The sequence below is a fragment of the Gastrolobium bilobum genome, unplaced genomic scaffold (genome assembly GCF_033153095.1).
Source record: "Gastrolobium bilobum isolate Gb01-03AN ecotype WA unplaced genomic scaffold, APGP_CSIRO_Gbil_v1 utg81323, whole genome shotgun sequence".
Lineage (NCBI taxonomy): Eukaryota > Viridiplantae > Streptophyta > Magnoliopsida > Fabales > Fabaceae > Gastrolobium > Gastrolobium bilobum.
Window position 1 is genome coordinate 104011 of NW_026895711.1, and position 13847 is coordinate 117857.

The 13847-nt window shown below is 34.6% G+C and overlaps 2 protein-coding genes across 4 annotated transcripts; one reads left to right on the forward strand and one right to left on the reverse strand.

Annotated features, from left to right (window-relative positions):
- Positions 1-1706: 1706 nt before the first annotated feature.
- On the forward strand, positions 1707-9518 carry LOC133293748 (7-hydroxymethyl chlorophyll a reductase, chloroplastic). 3 transcript variants are annotated; one of them, XM_061492361.1, is made up of 19 exons: positions 1707-1825; positions 1922-2009; positions 2093-2177; positions 2930-3041; positions 4092-4176; positions 4291-4332; positions 4445-4523; positions 5773-5824; positions 5922-5984; positions 6178-6275; positions 6477-6512; positions 6597-6658; positions 6807-6834; positions 8167-8246; positions 8436-8505; positions 8583-8640; positions 9033-9097; positions 9185-9279; positions 9360-9518. In XM_061492361.1, exons 1-19 carry the CDS (start codon positions 1765-1767, stop codon positions 9448-9450), a joined length of 1350 nt encoding a protein of 449 aa, XP_061348345.1. In that variant the 5' UTR covers positions 1707-1764; the 3' UTR covers positions 9451-9518. The 3 variants fall into 3 exon arrangements, with proteins under 3 accessions (XP_061348345.1, XP_061348351.1, XP_061348338.1); XM_061492367.1 differs by having other exon boundaries at positions 1713-1825; positions 1928-2009; XM_061492354.1 differs by having other exon boundaries at positions 1750-1862; positions 1932-2009.
- Positions 9519-11225: 1707 nt separating this feature from the next.
- On the reverse strand, positions 11226-12089 carry LOC133293784 (serine/threonine-protein phosphatase PP-X isozyme 2-like). The gene is made up of 4 exons (XM_061492390.1): positions 11982-12089; positions 11625-11893; positions 11470-11548; positions 11226-11354 (listed from the first exon to the last, which is right to left on the reverse strand). The coding sequence occupies exons 1-4, from the start codon at positions 12087-12089 to the stop codon at positions 11226-11228; spliced, it is 585 nt and encodes a 194-aa protein (XP_061348374.1).
- Between the last annotated feature and the right edge of the window lie 1758 nt (positions 12090-13847).

Genomic DNA, 13847 nt, shown 5'->3' on the forward strand with positions numbered 1-13847 from the left:
TCCATTTAAATCTCCTTCCAATCCTTTTTTCCTTCTGTTTTTGGAAAAGGACCATAAGGTCTCGGCTCATACTAAATGAGCTCCTCCACTCGTTACAAGTCACTCGGTTTACAAAGAAAATATAAATAGGATTAGAAAATCCTAATAACAGCTATTCATGGGCCCAAGCCCAAACTGCTAAGAAGATTACAATAAAATAGAGACCCACAACAGTACCTAGCCTCTACGGGCCTGGGGGCGCTGCCCCCCGGACCCTCGCCCGCTCACCTAGGAGCGGGACCCTAGTTGCTTTTCTGCTAACCCTGACAACTAGGGCCATCATCAACATACGAAGTATGAGCCATATCCAACACAGAATTCCTCTTTCTCTTGTCCTTTTCCTACTTTGAAAGATGTACTTAAAATGAATTTTTCAAAAAATGTAGCACCATATACATAAATAATTTTTTTAATGCTACAGTATGATTTTTTAATAACATAAATATTTATTATTATATGAATAATTAGATTGTTTTAATAACTTTTATCGTCATGTGCTAATTCATTAAAGAAAAACTCATAATAATAAAAAAATAAATTTGATCTCGTAGCGACTAGTTATACTTATTACCATTAATCAATTTAAAATCAAAGGTTACCGTTAGTCATCATGTGCTAATTCATTAAAGAAAAACTGATTGGTTACTTTTAGTCAATTTAAAATCAAAGATTAAACCCAATGAGTGCAGCTCACTTGGTTCTTTGGCGCTGAGTTAGTAGGGTTGGACATGTGTTCGATTTTCGCTGAATGTATTCTTGGGGAGGGGGCTGAACCTTTAGCCATCACTGACCCCCGCACTCCGGATTAGTCCCATAGCCGGCTCAAAGAGTCGAAGCTTGTGGGGATACCGGAGGAAGCCAATCGCCTCAAAGAGGTAATTAAGGTTGGGTAACTCAAAAAAAAATAAAAATCAAAGATTAAAAAAAAAAAAATAGTGCCGTAACGATATCCAATTAGATAATAAGACTAAAATGGAAGTAAGGTATATAGCACAGACACGTTTGGACACGCGGTTAACATTCGGAGACACGCGGTCAACTCTCCGACACGTACCGATACGTTTTTTTGACATGCAGTCAATTTTTTCCGACATGCGGTCAACGTTCGGACACGTTTTTTTTTTAAATCTTAATTTTATTTTGTTAACTAAATATAAAAGAAATAATTTATAAATTAATTTTTTTTCTGTTATGAAATTTGACATGAAAAATTAACAAAGTACGACAATTATTTATATTTATATTTATGTTATGAAATTTAAATATTTGATTGGTTATATGACTTATTATGGACCCTTATATATATTAAATATAAATTATATTATATATATTAAAAATTTTATTTAATATCAAAACGTGTATCAACGTGTCGAAATATGACATTTTTTAGAATTAATGTGTCGTGTCGTATCGTGTCCCGTGTCCATGCATCATAGGAAGTCAGTATAATATTTTCCCTCGTAATAATAACAACAATAATAATAATAATAATAATAATTCATTAAATAATATTTGAGCCTCGTTCATTGTTTTGGCATATCTATTTTAATATAAAAATTAGGACGTGTGAGTCTTGAAATAAATATAAAAAAACAAAAAAAAAAACTAAGAGAAATTGCTAGATATTTTCTTAGGATGTGGCATGTGGGAGCACACATGATTTGAAGGTGTGGAGCAGAAAGAAGCAACTTCTCTCAGTATCATCATCTGAACTGAGTTGAAGTTATGTCTTCCTTCGTTGGAAAACTCTCTCTCTCCCTTACCATTCGTTCTTCTTCATCCAAAGGTAACGCTTCAAACAACTCTTCCTCTTCAAACTTCATGCATGCTTTTCTTCCTTCTCTTCTCACTCTTCATTTCATTTCTTTTCTTTTTCTCTTAGAAGCAGATGCCCCTTTGAGACATGATTGGAGGAAAAAGTCCAGGCCTATCCCTCCAGGTGGCACCTACCCTGCAAAAGATCAATGCAGGTATAATAATAATAATAATAATTCCCACCTTCCATTTCCTAACATTTTGTGAGGTTCATTTGTTCTTCTTTCTTTTGGGACAGTCGTTGTGGGTTGTGTGATACATATTATATTGCACATGTCAAGAATGCATGTGCTTTTTTGGGAGATGGAATGTCTAGAATTGAAGTAAGTCATTTTCTTCTTTTGCTTACTTCCTTATCACCTCTTGTTATTTATTATGATGCATACACTAGCAGGTTTTTTTTTTTTTTTTAATATAAAATAAAATATTTGAAAAGAAGGCGAGTGTAGAGCAGTGGTCAAGCTCATCCTTTGTGAGTTAAAGCTTCGAATTCGAGAAACAACTTTTTTGTAATTGTGTAATGGTAAAACTGCGTACAAAGATTTTCCTCACCTCACCCTTGCTAATAGGGGTTTAATGGGAAGTGATTTTATAAAACAGAATATTTCAAATTGATGGTCAATGAGTGATGCTTAGCTACAAGTCTTCCTTATTACTCTTCCATGTGATGTCAATTTTCCTCATCTTGTTGGTTGAGAATTTTTTAAATTCTTATGAAACCCCTTCGCTGATGAAGGGAAATGCAACTGGAAAAAAAATATACACATAATGAAGCACATTAGATCCTGTTGGTAGGGAAGGAACCCTTTTCTTCTTTAGCAAAGTTTTTAGGTTCACTTGTTATGCAATGTCAATAACAAGATGAGTTTTTAATTACCATGCTTTGCCTAAATATTTTGGAGATTTGCATGTCTAATTAGCAATGTTGAGTCTAATTCAAACATTGTCTAAATTTTTTTATTAGCATGCTTTGCTACTTATTGGAGATTTCAGAGCTGATATAACTATATCCAGAAAATTAAAGTTTTTACAAACTAAAGTTGCTCTCATGCTCCATAATTGTTTTCCCTTTCAGAGATTGGAACCTGTTGTTCATGGTAGAGGGAGGAAAACTGATACCTTAGATGAGACCTACTTAGGGGTCTATGAGGAACTGTTGTATGCTCGGAAAGTGAACCCTGTGGAAGGTATTTTTTTCTGAGTTGAAAAGGAAAAACTCATGCTTCTATGTCTGTGTTAATTTTGCTTTCTTCCGAATTTGATGCAAATTTGAAGTTGTCTTCACTGATGATATAATATATTTTCTCATCCCTGTAGTATGTAGTTTGCATGGATTTCAGTAGGGGTCTCTCAATTTGATGGATTACCTATTTAATTTGATTCTTGTACATGGTATGATTGAATGATATCTATTCGTTGCTGGATTTGATGTAGTCTAAGGATGATGGGAATTAGAATAGGGAGTGAGAAAATAAGAATTTTGTCATATTATGTTGATGTTAATGATCTATTGAGGTTTTAGACTGGGCTGAAGTTTAATCGGAACTAAAGGTTATCTTGACGCGTAAAATTTGGTTCTTCGAACTTGCAATTTAGCCCCTGATTAAATTATATTATGCATTTACTCCTCAAATTATTCAAACTACTTTCATTTTTGTCCTTATCAGAAATAGTAAAAGGAGTAACGTGAACCGAGTTTGAATATTTTAAGGACTGAATTGTTATATTATTTAAATAAAGGGTCTAAACTATTACATACTTTGGACACCAACTTGATAAATGCTGTTTTTATATTTTCTCTATATTTTATAAAATAACAGTTACCACCTAATTTGCACAATTTCGATTGTAAATAGATAATAGGTAAATATACCTTCAAGGGTTCGAAATCATTAATATTAAAGGCAACCTATAGGACTAGGTTTCCCAAGAGGGCTGATGGTGAGTTTACTGATTACTTCTTGTGGGCTGTGAGAGTTTATCATTTTCTTTTGGTTGCTTTTAATTCAATGATAAGAGACTAAACTATCTAAGCACCTATTGGGGATGAGAACGGAGTAAATGGTTTGTTTAGCCCCGAAAAGATTTAAAGAATACCTTTAAACTTATTGGCATGGACATTTGGCAGTTCTACTTATTTGGCATTGTCATGTTATCAAAAGTTCTATTTATATCCAAATAATATTAGCTCAGGTTTAGAGACCATGTTTTAAGAATCAAATTCGTTCTGTTCATAGGAGCTCAATGGACAGGGATAGTAACAACCATTGCAATAGAAATGCTTAAATCAGGCATGGTTGAAGCTGTTATTTGTGTACAAAGGTATTGGAAAGAATTTGCAGTTTTTAATTGGAGAGAAGAAGCTAATGTCTTTTATTGTTGAAGCTGACTTTGTTTTCTGTGTTAATAACTTTGATTTTACTTTGTGTATCATAGTGATCCTGATGATAGATTTGCTCCAAGACCTGTTTTAGCAAGGTTTGCATCTTGTTATTTCATTTTTTATTGAATTTAAGTTAATTTTCTCTCAATAAATTTTGTTTTTCCTATCAAAATACTTCCTTTGTTTATTTCTACAAATTTCTTGTAGGACACCGGATGAAGTGTTGGCTGCTAAAGGTGTCAAGCCAACATTATCTCCTAACCTCGATACTCTGGCTCTTGTTGAGGTGTGCAAAATCTCTTTTCGTTGGAGAATTTGTCATGGTCTATAAATTTTTCAATTGCATATAGCAACAAATTCTTTATGCAAATAAAGTTATCTATACATTTGAAAAAACTTTCATTCATATGGATCAAGGTTACTAAATGCATGGGAGTGCTGTACTAGGGGTTGAACTTTGAAGTATCTCGATATAGTGTGAAACAACATATCAGAACGAGAACCAAGGGATTGATATTTGTGAATATAGCATCAGTCTGTTCAGCATCATTTTGTGAATGGGTGGAATTTTTCCTAACTGTATGCACAATCAATGGAACCAAACATTGTGATGCTATATGCAGATATGTGAAATAACATATGTGAATGAGAAGCATTTTGACTTTTATCTTTGATTCTCCTGTACCCTCATTTTTTTGGTTTTACATGCTTCAAAATACTAGAAATTGGGATATGCAAACGAGGAACTCTTTTTGCTAATTATGAGAGTATTGAGGATCTTCTCTACGAGATTAAGTTGTTTTGGCATTCTGTCTGAGACTAGTTGTGACAATAAAATGATTACATTTAGTGTTTTGTCCTCCTTCTGTGCATCTACCTTGTCTTGGAGAAAATTGTATCCGTTCATTGCTTTTGTGATAGAACTCACTTCCTCATTTGTGGGTTTATCTGTTTTTCCTGTTTTTGTTCATCTGGCATTTCTCTAAGGGCAACTGATCCTTCAAAAATTTATCCTTTGATTTGAACTGGATATTTCTGATATTTTATGTTATTTCTTTCTGTCTCTCATAAAAGAGAGAGATCTGTAAAATACTTGTTGATATCAAGAGTGTCTTACACATGTAAAAGGAAATTTGAACTTCTGGAAAGTCTAAGAAATCATAGACCTTAATTCTTACAATTTACAACTGTAAGAGAAGTCAACCTGTGAACAGTCCATTATATTTGTGAATATAGAATCACTCTGTTTGGTTCCATTAATTTCAGCTGTCTATTTGAAGAGGCCGAGTCTGGAGCAGTGATAAAACTGTTCCTTTGTGACTGAAAAGTCACAAGTTTGAATCCGGAAAACAACCTCTTTGCAAATATGCAAGGATAAGGCTGTGTACAAGGATTGTCCTCACTCCTACCCTCACTGGTCGGGGTTCAATGAGGAGTTTTCTCTCTCTCTCTCTCTCTCTCTCTCTCTCTCTCTCTATATATATATATATATATATATATATATATATGTCTATTTGAATTTTCATTGTTGACAGGCTGCAGGTGTCAAGCGTCTTCTTTTCTGTGGTGTAGGTTGCCAGGTGCAAGGTATCACTACTTCATAGATGTATTGTTTGATAGTTTCCATCATTTTCTCCATTATGACTTGTAATGTTGTAATGCAGAATAATTTATTCAATTGCAGCATTGAGATCTGTGGAGCATCACTTGAATTTGGATAAGCTCTATGTTTTAGGCACAAATTGTGGTATGCAAAAGGTCTTGTGTTTTGCTATAAATCATTTGTTGTATGTTTTTATATTAATTGTTTGTAATGAGTTTTACTTAATGGATGAGGTTTAATTATATATACATATAACATATGCATATATGTTTTTACATACACGCACACCAGAAGTCCTTGAAGAATTTGGACTAAGACTTAAATTCTTATTCCACAGTGGACAATGGAACTAGGGAAGGACTGGATAAGTTTCTAAAGGCTGCAAGTCATTCACCGGAAACAGTTCTCCATTATGAGTTTATGCAAGATTACAAGGTTTTCCTCTGAAAAATCCTTTATGATTTAGAGCATTTATGGATGACCAAATGTCTTGGTCGGGCATTGAAATATAAATGGAGAATATATTATAGTAGAACCACCTACTGATTTATTTAGAATAGTTGTTTATCATAGCATCTTGCTGTATTGCCAAGGTTATTTTGTCTTACTCAGTTGCTGTTTCAAACTATCTGGCAGGTTCACTTGAAGCATTTGGATGGTCATATTGAGGAGGTAAAAGAGCTTCCTTTGTTTTAGTATGTCCATGGGTTTCACAAGCAAGCAGCTTCATTCAGTTTCAAATTTTAACTTAAACAGGTTCCTTATTTCTGTCTACCAGCAAATGAGTTGGTTGATGTTATTGCCCCGTCTTGCTACAGGTAATTTGTCCTTAACTTTTGTCTAATGTGTTGACTCAGAATTTAGGTATAAGAATCTTAAGTTTGGTTTCACTTCAATTTCTGTTTGCTCTTTCATTTTATGTTGCACTAATTTTTCAGAGTCTCTCTCTTTCTTTTTTTCCTACAGCTGTTTCGACTACACAAATGCTTTAGCAGTAAGTCCTTATCTGCTCGACTGTCCAGTCTTTTTAACGTGCATAATATTTCACTCGAATTTAGGAGGACTGTATTAATTGCTTCTACTTACTCACTTGTTATGTTGTCTACAAATTGTTCACCTGCTAAGTTCTTTTATCATCAGTAGTTTAATCACTTTTCATGATGTGTAAATATGTCAACTTTTAATTTTTTGGCTTGATTGTCAAATATTATGTTAAACTTGGTTTTGGTTAATTATTTCATAAATTTTAAGACTTGGGTTGAGAATTTATCAACTCATTTGGTACTGTTGAATGATGTATGCACCTCCTCTTGTATTTTCACATGATTGCTTGCCCCTTTTATCATCCGAATTTGATTTGAAATTGCATTTGGAGATAGCAATATAGCCTGACTATGAGATGACTTATGACAGATTATTGATTAGAATAATATTATGTATTACTCTGGACTGGCCACATAGGCTCAACCCATTGGGCCGGCCACTAAGGCCCATTTACACCCCTAAAGTGAGATAAATGTTCCTTCACCACACCTGATTTCACTCCCCATGCACACGCACCTCATGCATTCAGGTGAGGATGTTTGCCTCACACCTAGTGTAGCCCACTAGAGCAGAAACAATTATGGCTCCCTCTGTCATTATTGGAGAATCTTCTCCCACCTATAAATAGCCCCCCTTTCCCACTGAAGTGGCATCTTCTACACACTGATTACCTGGAGCCATTGTGACTTCATACTCCCCCTTAATTCTCAACCTTCGCTTGAGACCCTTACTCACGTTACTCCATTACAGAACTTTGGTTCATACCACTGACTCTCTAGATCACCTATACATTGACATACTCTACACCTTGAGGGAAAAAGATCTAAACCCAACACCCAAACAGTTCATGTATCAATGTATGTTTTTGACTATATTGTAGGATATATTTGCAAAAGTTCTTTTGTATTGATTTACTTATTTGATTGTTTCCTTTCTTCCAGATGCCTCGAAGTAGTATTAGTTTGCTCTATGCTTGAAAACCTATATCCATTTCTTTATCCTCTTGTAAGAATTAAATTTTCATGCTTGACATTGTTTAACAAGCTGTTGTGAGTAGTTTCACCTTCAATTTGATCTTGTTAATATAGAGTAAGAATTTCCAACTGCCATTTGCTTCCCATTTTCTGTGAGTGTACATGTATGTGTTTGTAAAATGTGAAGAAACAATGTTCATAGCCATATCCTTAATAGACTTGGTTTGTTTGGTGTTTACATTGGTTGTGGCATCTTTTCATGGTAAGAAACTCTCTTTTTAATTAGATAGTACAAAAACATTTTTCAGGACTTAGTGGTTGGGTATATGGGCGTTCCAAAATATTCCGGAATCAGTATGACACAACATCCACAGTACGTTACAGTCAGGTAACACCACTGTTAAGATGCCAAAGTTTCTGGTTTTGCACTATTTTCTTTTGGTCTAGATATGCCCTTTAGTTATTATGAATATTTATTGGGCAATTTGGGCTAAGAAATTATGCATTATTGTTTCTTAAAGGATTGTTGTTTTGTAAGAAGGGTTGAGTCCTGGATATTTTGCTCTTGAAATGACAGGAATGAACGCGGAAGAGAGATGTTGAGTCTGGTAGAGAATTTACTGGAGATTCGTCCAACAACTAGTGCTGTAAATTATCATCTCTGTTCAATATTATTTATCTATTTTTAGAAAAAGAACAGTATGATATTTTCTGTCTGATTCAGGGGAATAGGCGACCATTTGTCATGGAGACTGTTAAGGCTGATGATAATGCTAAGTTAGGTATGCATAACATTCACTATGTGATGTATTTATTTTATAGAAGGTTCCGTGACTCATTTTGACCCTTGACATAGGTCCCACGTTTAGTGCTTTTTTTGACTCTGGGCTCATGCTCTGGTTATGATTTGCTTTGTGATGAAATATTTTATGGATTTATGATTTTACCCTGGAGAAGTGTTACCACTGCTCCTTAGGGACTGAGAGGTCAAGGAAACAATCTCTTTGCAATTATGCAAGAGTCATGTTGCGTACAAGGATTTCTCTTACCCATATCTTCTCAAATCGTGGTTTCATGTGGAGTGGTTTTTAGTATATCTTCTTAATATGTTTCATTAGCTAATAAAATTTCAAAAGTTGATTACTTCTTTCTTTGAAATTTCTTATTTGACCAGGAAGAGGTCCTTCTCAGCCTGCCCCAAAATTTGTTGGAAACTTGCTGGCTTTTATACTAAACTTGGTAAAAGATTGTTAAAAATTCATCCATTGATACAGCATGTATATGCACACATTAATGATATTTTTTGGCTTTGGCTTTAATGTTCAGATTGGTCCAAAGGGTCTTGAATTTGCACGTTATTCACTTGATTACCATACCATACGCAACTATCTGTATGTAAATCGTTTGTGGGGAAAGGAAAGGTATATATGATAATTTATGGCCATCCTTACTTTGTTTTAAGTGTAATTTGTTTATATTGTTGAAATATAAATGCATGCAGGGCTGATAGGCACATGCCTACATATGCTAAGAAAATTGTGGATCTCTACAACCAAAATGGTCAAATTGAGGAGATGCTTTCTGAGAAGTGATTCTAACAGATTTTATGTTCCAATCAGTGGCATAGGTGACTTAAGAGTATGCATTGTGTCTCAATTTTCATTTTGCATTTAAGTCATTGTGAATGATCATGCAGTCATAACCTTACCTTTATTTGGACAAAGGATGTCCAATGGATACCAGATTCAAAGAGAAGTGATTAGGAGGTTAGACAGCACTTGATTCATATGGCAATATTATGCAGGACTAGCATAGAATATTCAGTAAATATGAAGATTCAGATTTGAACTTAATTGGTGATGAGTCTTCTATTTTTGAGCCATGTAAAACTACTTTGCAAGCTGTAACAAGTAAAATGTAGGAAGAATTTGATATGTATATATATATTTTCTGGCATCATATGAAAGCACATGGTTGAACATTATTTCCTAGTAAAATATGCTATCAATCATGTCAGTTACAACAATGAACTCCAAATTCACTTGATTGGAATGTACTTTTATGTGCAAGTCGATAATTCTGCTTAAATGATGGAATGCCATAAGGGTAAGAATGTATATACACTACCCAAAAAGAAATGTTACTTTTGAATTGAGTAAATTTAGTTAGAAATGATTATGTTCACTTCTGATTACACTATAGTTTAATTTTGGGATTTGATGTTTATCATGTTGTAGAAGATAAAATTATTTTCTATATAAACATTAAAGTGTGTAGGGCCTATATTGGGCCATGTGAAGAGAAGAGAGGAAAAAAAAATAGATTTCATATATTTTTATGTGTGTGTATAAGATAAAATTTATCTCCTATACTATTAGAGATATTAAACCCTTAATTTTGATGCAAAAAAAACACTATATTCAAATTTTGTACTGCTATGTTTATATTAAGTTTAAGCTTGTTGATTACCAAAAAAAAAAAAAGGTTAAGCTTGTTATTGTCAATCTCTTTATATAATGTGGCAATACATTGTTATATGATGGAGTAAGAAAAATTCGGGAAGACAGTTTTCTTGGTGAGGGGAAAGACTGACTGACTGAGGGTCAATGTTAAGTCTCACTCTTGTATATTTGTTCAAAAGATTCAAACTTGTGACTTTCTGATTACAAATGAGTAATCTTATCATTGCTTCGAAGCTCATCCTTATTAATAAAATTTTATAATTAGATTGAAATTAGTATTTATCGTCAAATGATTTGTATCTTGTGGCAGAGGTCTAAGTACATCAAACAAAATCGCTTTTATTTATTTATTTATTTATGAAATTCATTGAGGAACTCGTACAATTATTGTCGGTAGTAGCTCATAAATATTATGTAAGTAGTATTACTCATTGGTAAAATAAATTCTGGACACAACATGGAGGAGTGGGCTTTTGATGGTGATAAACTATGAAGGGGGTATGATTGGTGCTACCCATGTGTTTTCCTCTCTTGGTATACGTGATGTCTAAGTAGATGGCTGCAAAGCTTTTATGATAACCTTGGAAGTTCTAGTCTGAGTCGACAAAATATATACTTGTGCGGTGCATATTGCAGGCTGCAATTAATGTATATGGGTGCCAAATTCTCGTAGTAAATCTTTGTTCTTTAGCATGGAACACTGAAGAAATGGAGCTATATGTGGTGGTGAGTAGGGGTGAAAGTAGGCTGGGCTGGGCTGAGCTTTGCCGCGCAAAGCCCAACCCTATGTCAAAAAATTTCAATTTGGCCCGGCCCGATAACGTAGTATGAGTCTAACTGTTAGCCTGTCTTGGCTTATTATAAAAAAACAAATAGCCTGGCCCGGCCCGTTGACCTGTTAATTTTTAACTTCCAAGCAGATCATAAATCAACTCCACAAAATACTCAAATTCTAGTGAAGAGAAAATCTCGTTTAAGGCATGAGAATTTTTGCTTTTATTGGATTTAAAAGAAGGTTGTAAAGAAACTTTAAACTGCAATATATAAAAAAATAATTTAAAGAAAAGTTCTTTAAAAGTAGTAGTCAATGTTAGCAAGTACCCCTGTTGATAAAATGATAATCAATATGAAGTGATTTTGCCTACCAACCTGTGGAGCAGCATCAAACACACGGAACTGCTTATTAAGATTCCCATCCAACTCCAGAATTGCAGCTACATTACCACATCTGTAACAAAGACGAAAATGTCTTACTAAAAGCATCAGAACACAAATAAGAACATTCATTTTAATCGATTATGCACCTGTAGCAATAATATGGAGCTGACCAGACAGTAACTATCTGGTTATTGAACATCCATTTATATCCTTCCATTACCAACTGATGAGCACGAAAAATATAGTCAATGTTATTGGAGTGGTTAAAAGAAGTAACAACACTGCCACCAAATAAGAAACCAGCACCACGGGGATTCAGCCCCCATCCATCCACAATATCTTCAGGATCTGACCATAGGAGGTTACACATAGCACCATCATGAGGTACTTCTTGCTTCCGATCAATAGTTCGTATCTGGATATGAAAAAAGAATAATATATACAGTATTGCTAATGTACAATCTAAGACTTTAAGACAAATAAATTGGGGTAGAATTTCTAACCTGATCCAATGTTGAAATGGCAGGAGAAAGACCACCATGAACACTGAAAATCCTGTTTTCAATTAGGGCGGACAAGCTGCAGTGTTTTTTTCCACATACGAAAGCCATTAGTGAAAGATGCAACTTATAAAAAGTAAATATGTAAATGCAATTAAGCAATTTGATATATAAACTGTTTCCCGTTAAATCCTAAAAAAATTTATTCTTGCTTATTTTTATATATTTATTAGACAAGGCTATGAAAATAATCAATTTACAATTTTTGGAATCACCTACCCAAACCCCTTTCCCTCCTAAAATACACAGAAAAGCTACAAAAACATCCTTCTAGTTTTAACCCAGTTCAAGTCCCCCAACCCAAACCCCTTTCCCTCTTAAAATATATACAATATTGCTAATGTCAGAGGAAGCAAGGACTGGGCATCACGATTCTGCAAAAGAAGGAAAACAAAGAAACAAATAAATAGACCATAAAATCATCAATTTCATCTTAATTTCTCAAATCACTTGCAATTATAAGAAGAGCAAACCAAAACCCTAAACCCTAGAGTCTAGTTAGTGTTGCTGCTACGAAGATAAGAAATTGGAGAAAGTAGGGAAAAAGAAAAAGAAAATGGAGTATAAGAAAGAGAAGGACCTTCGAAGATAGGAAAATTCAAGGCGAGGGAGAGAGCTGCACTAACAATTGGAGAAGAGTCCCTCTTCAGTTCTTTTTAAGTCTTCACTCTTCACTCAAGGAACTGACGAAAGTATAATGGGACTTTCGTAGAGCGTAGGCTGTGCTAAAATATTATGAAGTGAATAATTGGGCCAGCCTTGGAGGCACATGGGCCAGGCTTAATAATTAACATTCCGACCCAATTATGTAATCAAACTTTTACAGCAGCCCAAGCCCAACCTGCCAAGTAAAAAGGCTGAGCCAGGCCAGGCCACTAATGGGCCGGGCTGTAGGCCCCTGTGGGCCAACCCGGCCCAGTTTCACCCCTAGTGGTGAGTGATAACTCCCAAAAGTGGAGAGCTATCTTGTATATTTTATTATTAAATCTCTCTTTTTTAGCTGTTAATTTTATCATTTATAACTAAGTTTGCGTTCAGGAACAATTCATTGTAATCTAAGCCGGAGCAACTTGCAATTTTGGAAAATAGGGAGTAACTGCATATAAAACAATTTAATCTACTCATTTTTGGGCTTAATGTGTTGTTTTGTATTTTCAGGAGGCCCAATAACCATTTAAAGGAGGCCCATCTCAGAAATGAAACAAACTTGGGAAGAAGGAAAGAAGAGAGAGACAAAGGAGACAAGAAAGACAAAAAGCAGAAAAAGCAAGCAAAAAGCAACTGTACCAGCGTCCTTTGCCTGAAAAGCATCTATCCAACTAGAGACACGTCGGGAGAGTAGAGAGGAGAATGGCACAACATTTTTGTAGCATTACAACACCAAAAATTCAGAAAAAGAAGGAAAAAAAGAAGCTTAGAGGAATATTTAGGGCTGAGCTGGCAGGGAGCACGTCACTGATTGGAAAGCAACTGATGAAATCTGAACCATTGATCAATCAAGGGATGTGATCAGCTTAAGGAGGACCTGTCACCTATAAATACTAAAGAAATCATTACCTAAAGGAGCTTTTTGGCACTCTTAGAGAGGACTCAATGTCGTCCTTAGGATTTTCCTCTGTTTTTCTATGTTCATTTCTCTTTTGTAACTAGGTTTTCATTATGCTCCTTAGTATGTGCTAAGTCTTTTTAGTAGGAAAGATGAAGTAGAAATCTCCCTCTTTGTCTTAGGTTGAACTTATTATGAATTTTTTTTTCATTTATGGATTTGGATTGTTCCTTGGTTTAATTTAACATTCGTAGCAGTGTAAA

Bases quoted from the DNA above. Each gene is read 5' to 3' on its own strand.
- LOC133293784 (XM_061492390.1), bottom strand. From the start codon at position 12,089: ATGGCTTTCGTATGTGGAAAAAAACACTGCAGCTTGTCCGCCCTAATT. The intron at 11,894-11,981 runs GTTAGAAATTCT...TTTCATATCCAG, and splicing joins CCATTTCAACATTGGATCAG to ATACGAACTATTGATCGGAA. The intron at 11,549-11,624 runs GTGCATAATCGA...TCTTTGTTACAG, and splicing joins GCTCCATATTATTGCTACAG to ATGTGGTAATGTAGCTGCAA.
- LOC133293748 (XM_061492354.1), top strand. From the start codon at position 1,765: ATGTCTTCCTTCGTTGGAAAACTCTCTCTCTCCCTTACCATTCGTTCT. The intron at 2,178-2,929 runs GTAAGTCATTTT...TTTCCCTTTCAG, and splicing joins ATGGAATGTCTAGAATTGAA to AGATTGGAACCTGTTGTTCA. The intron at 5,825-5,921 runs GTATCACTACTT...ATTCAATTGCAG, and splicing joins TGTAGGTTGCCAGGTGCAAG to CATTGAGATCTGTGGAGCAT.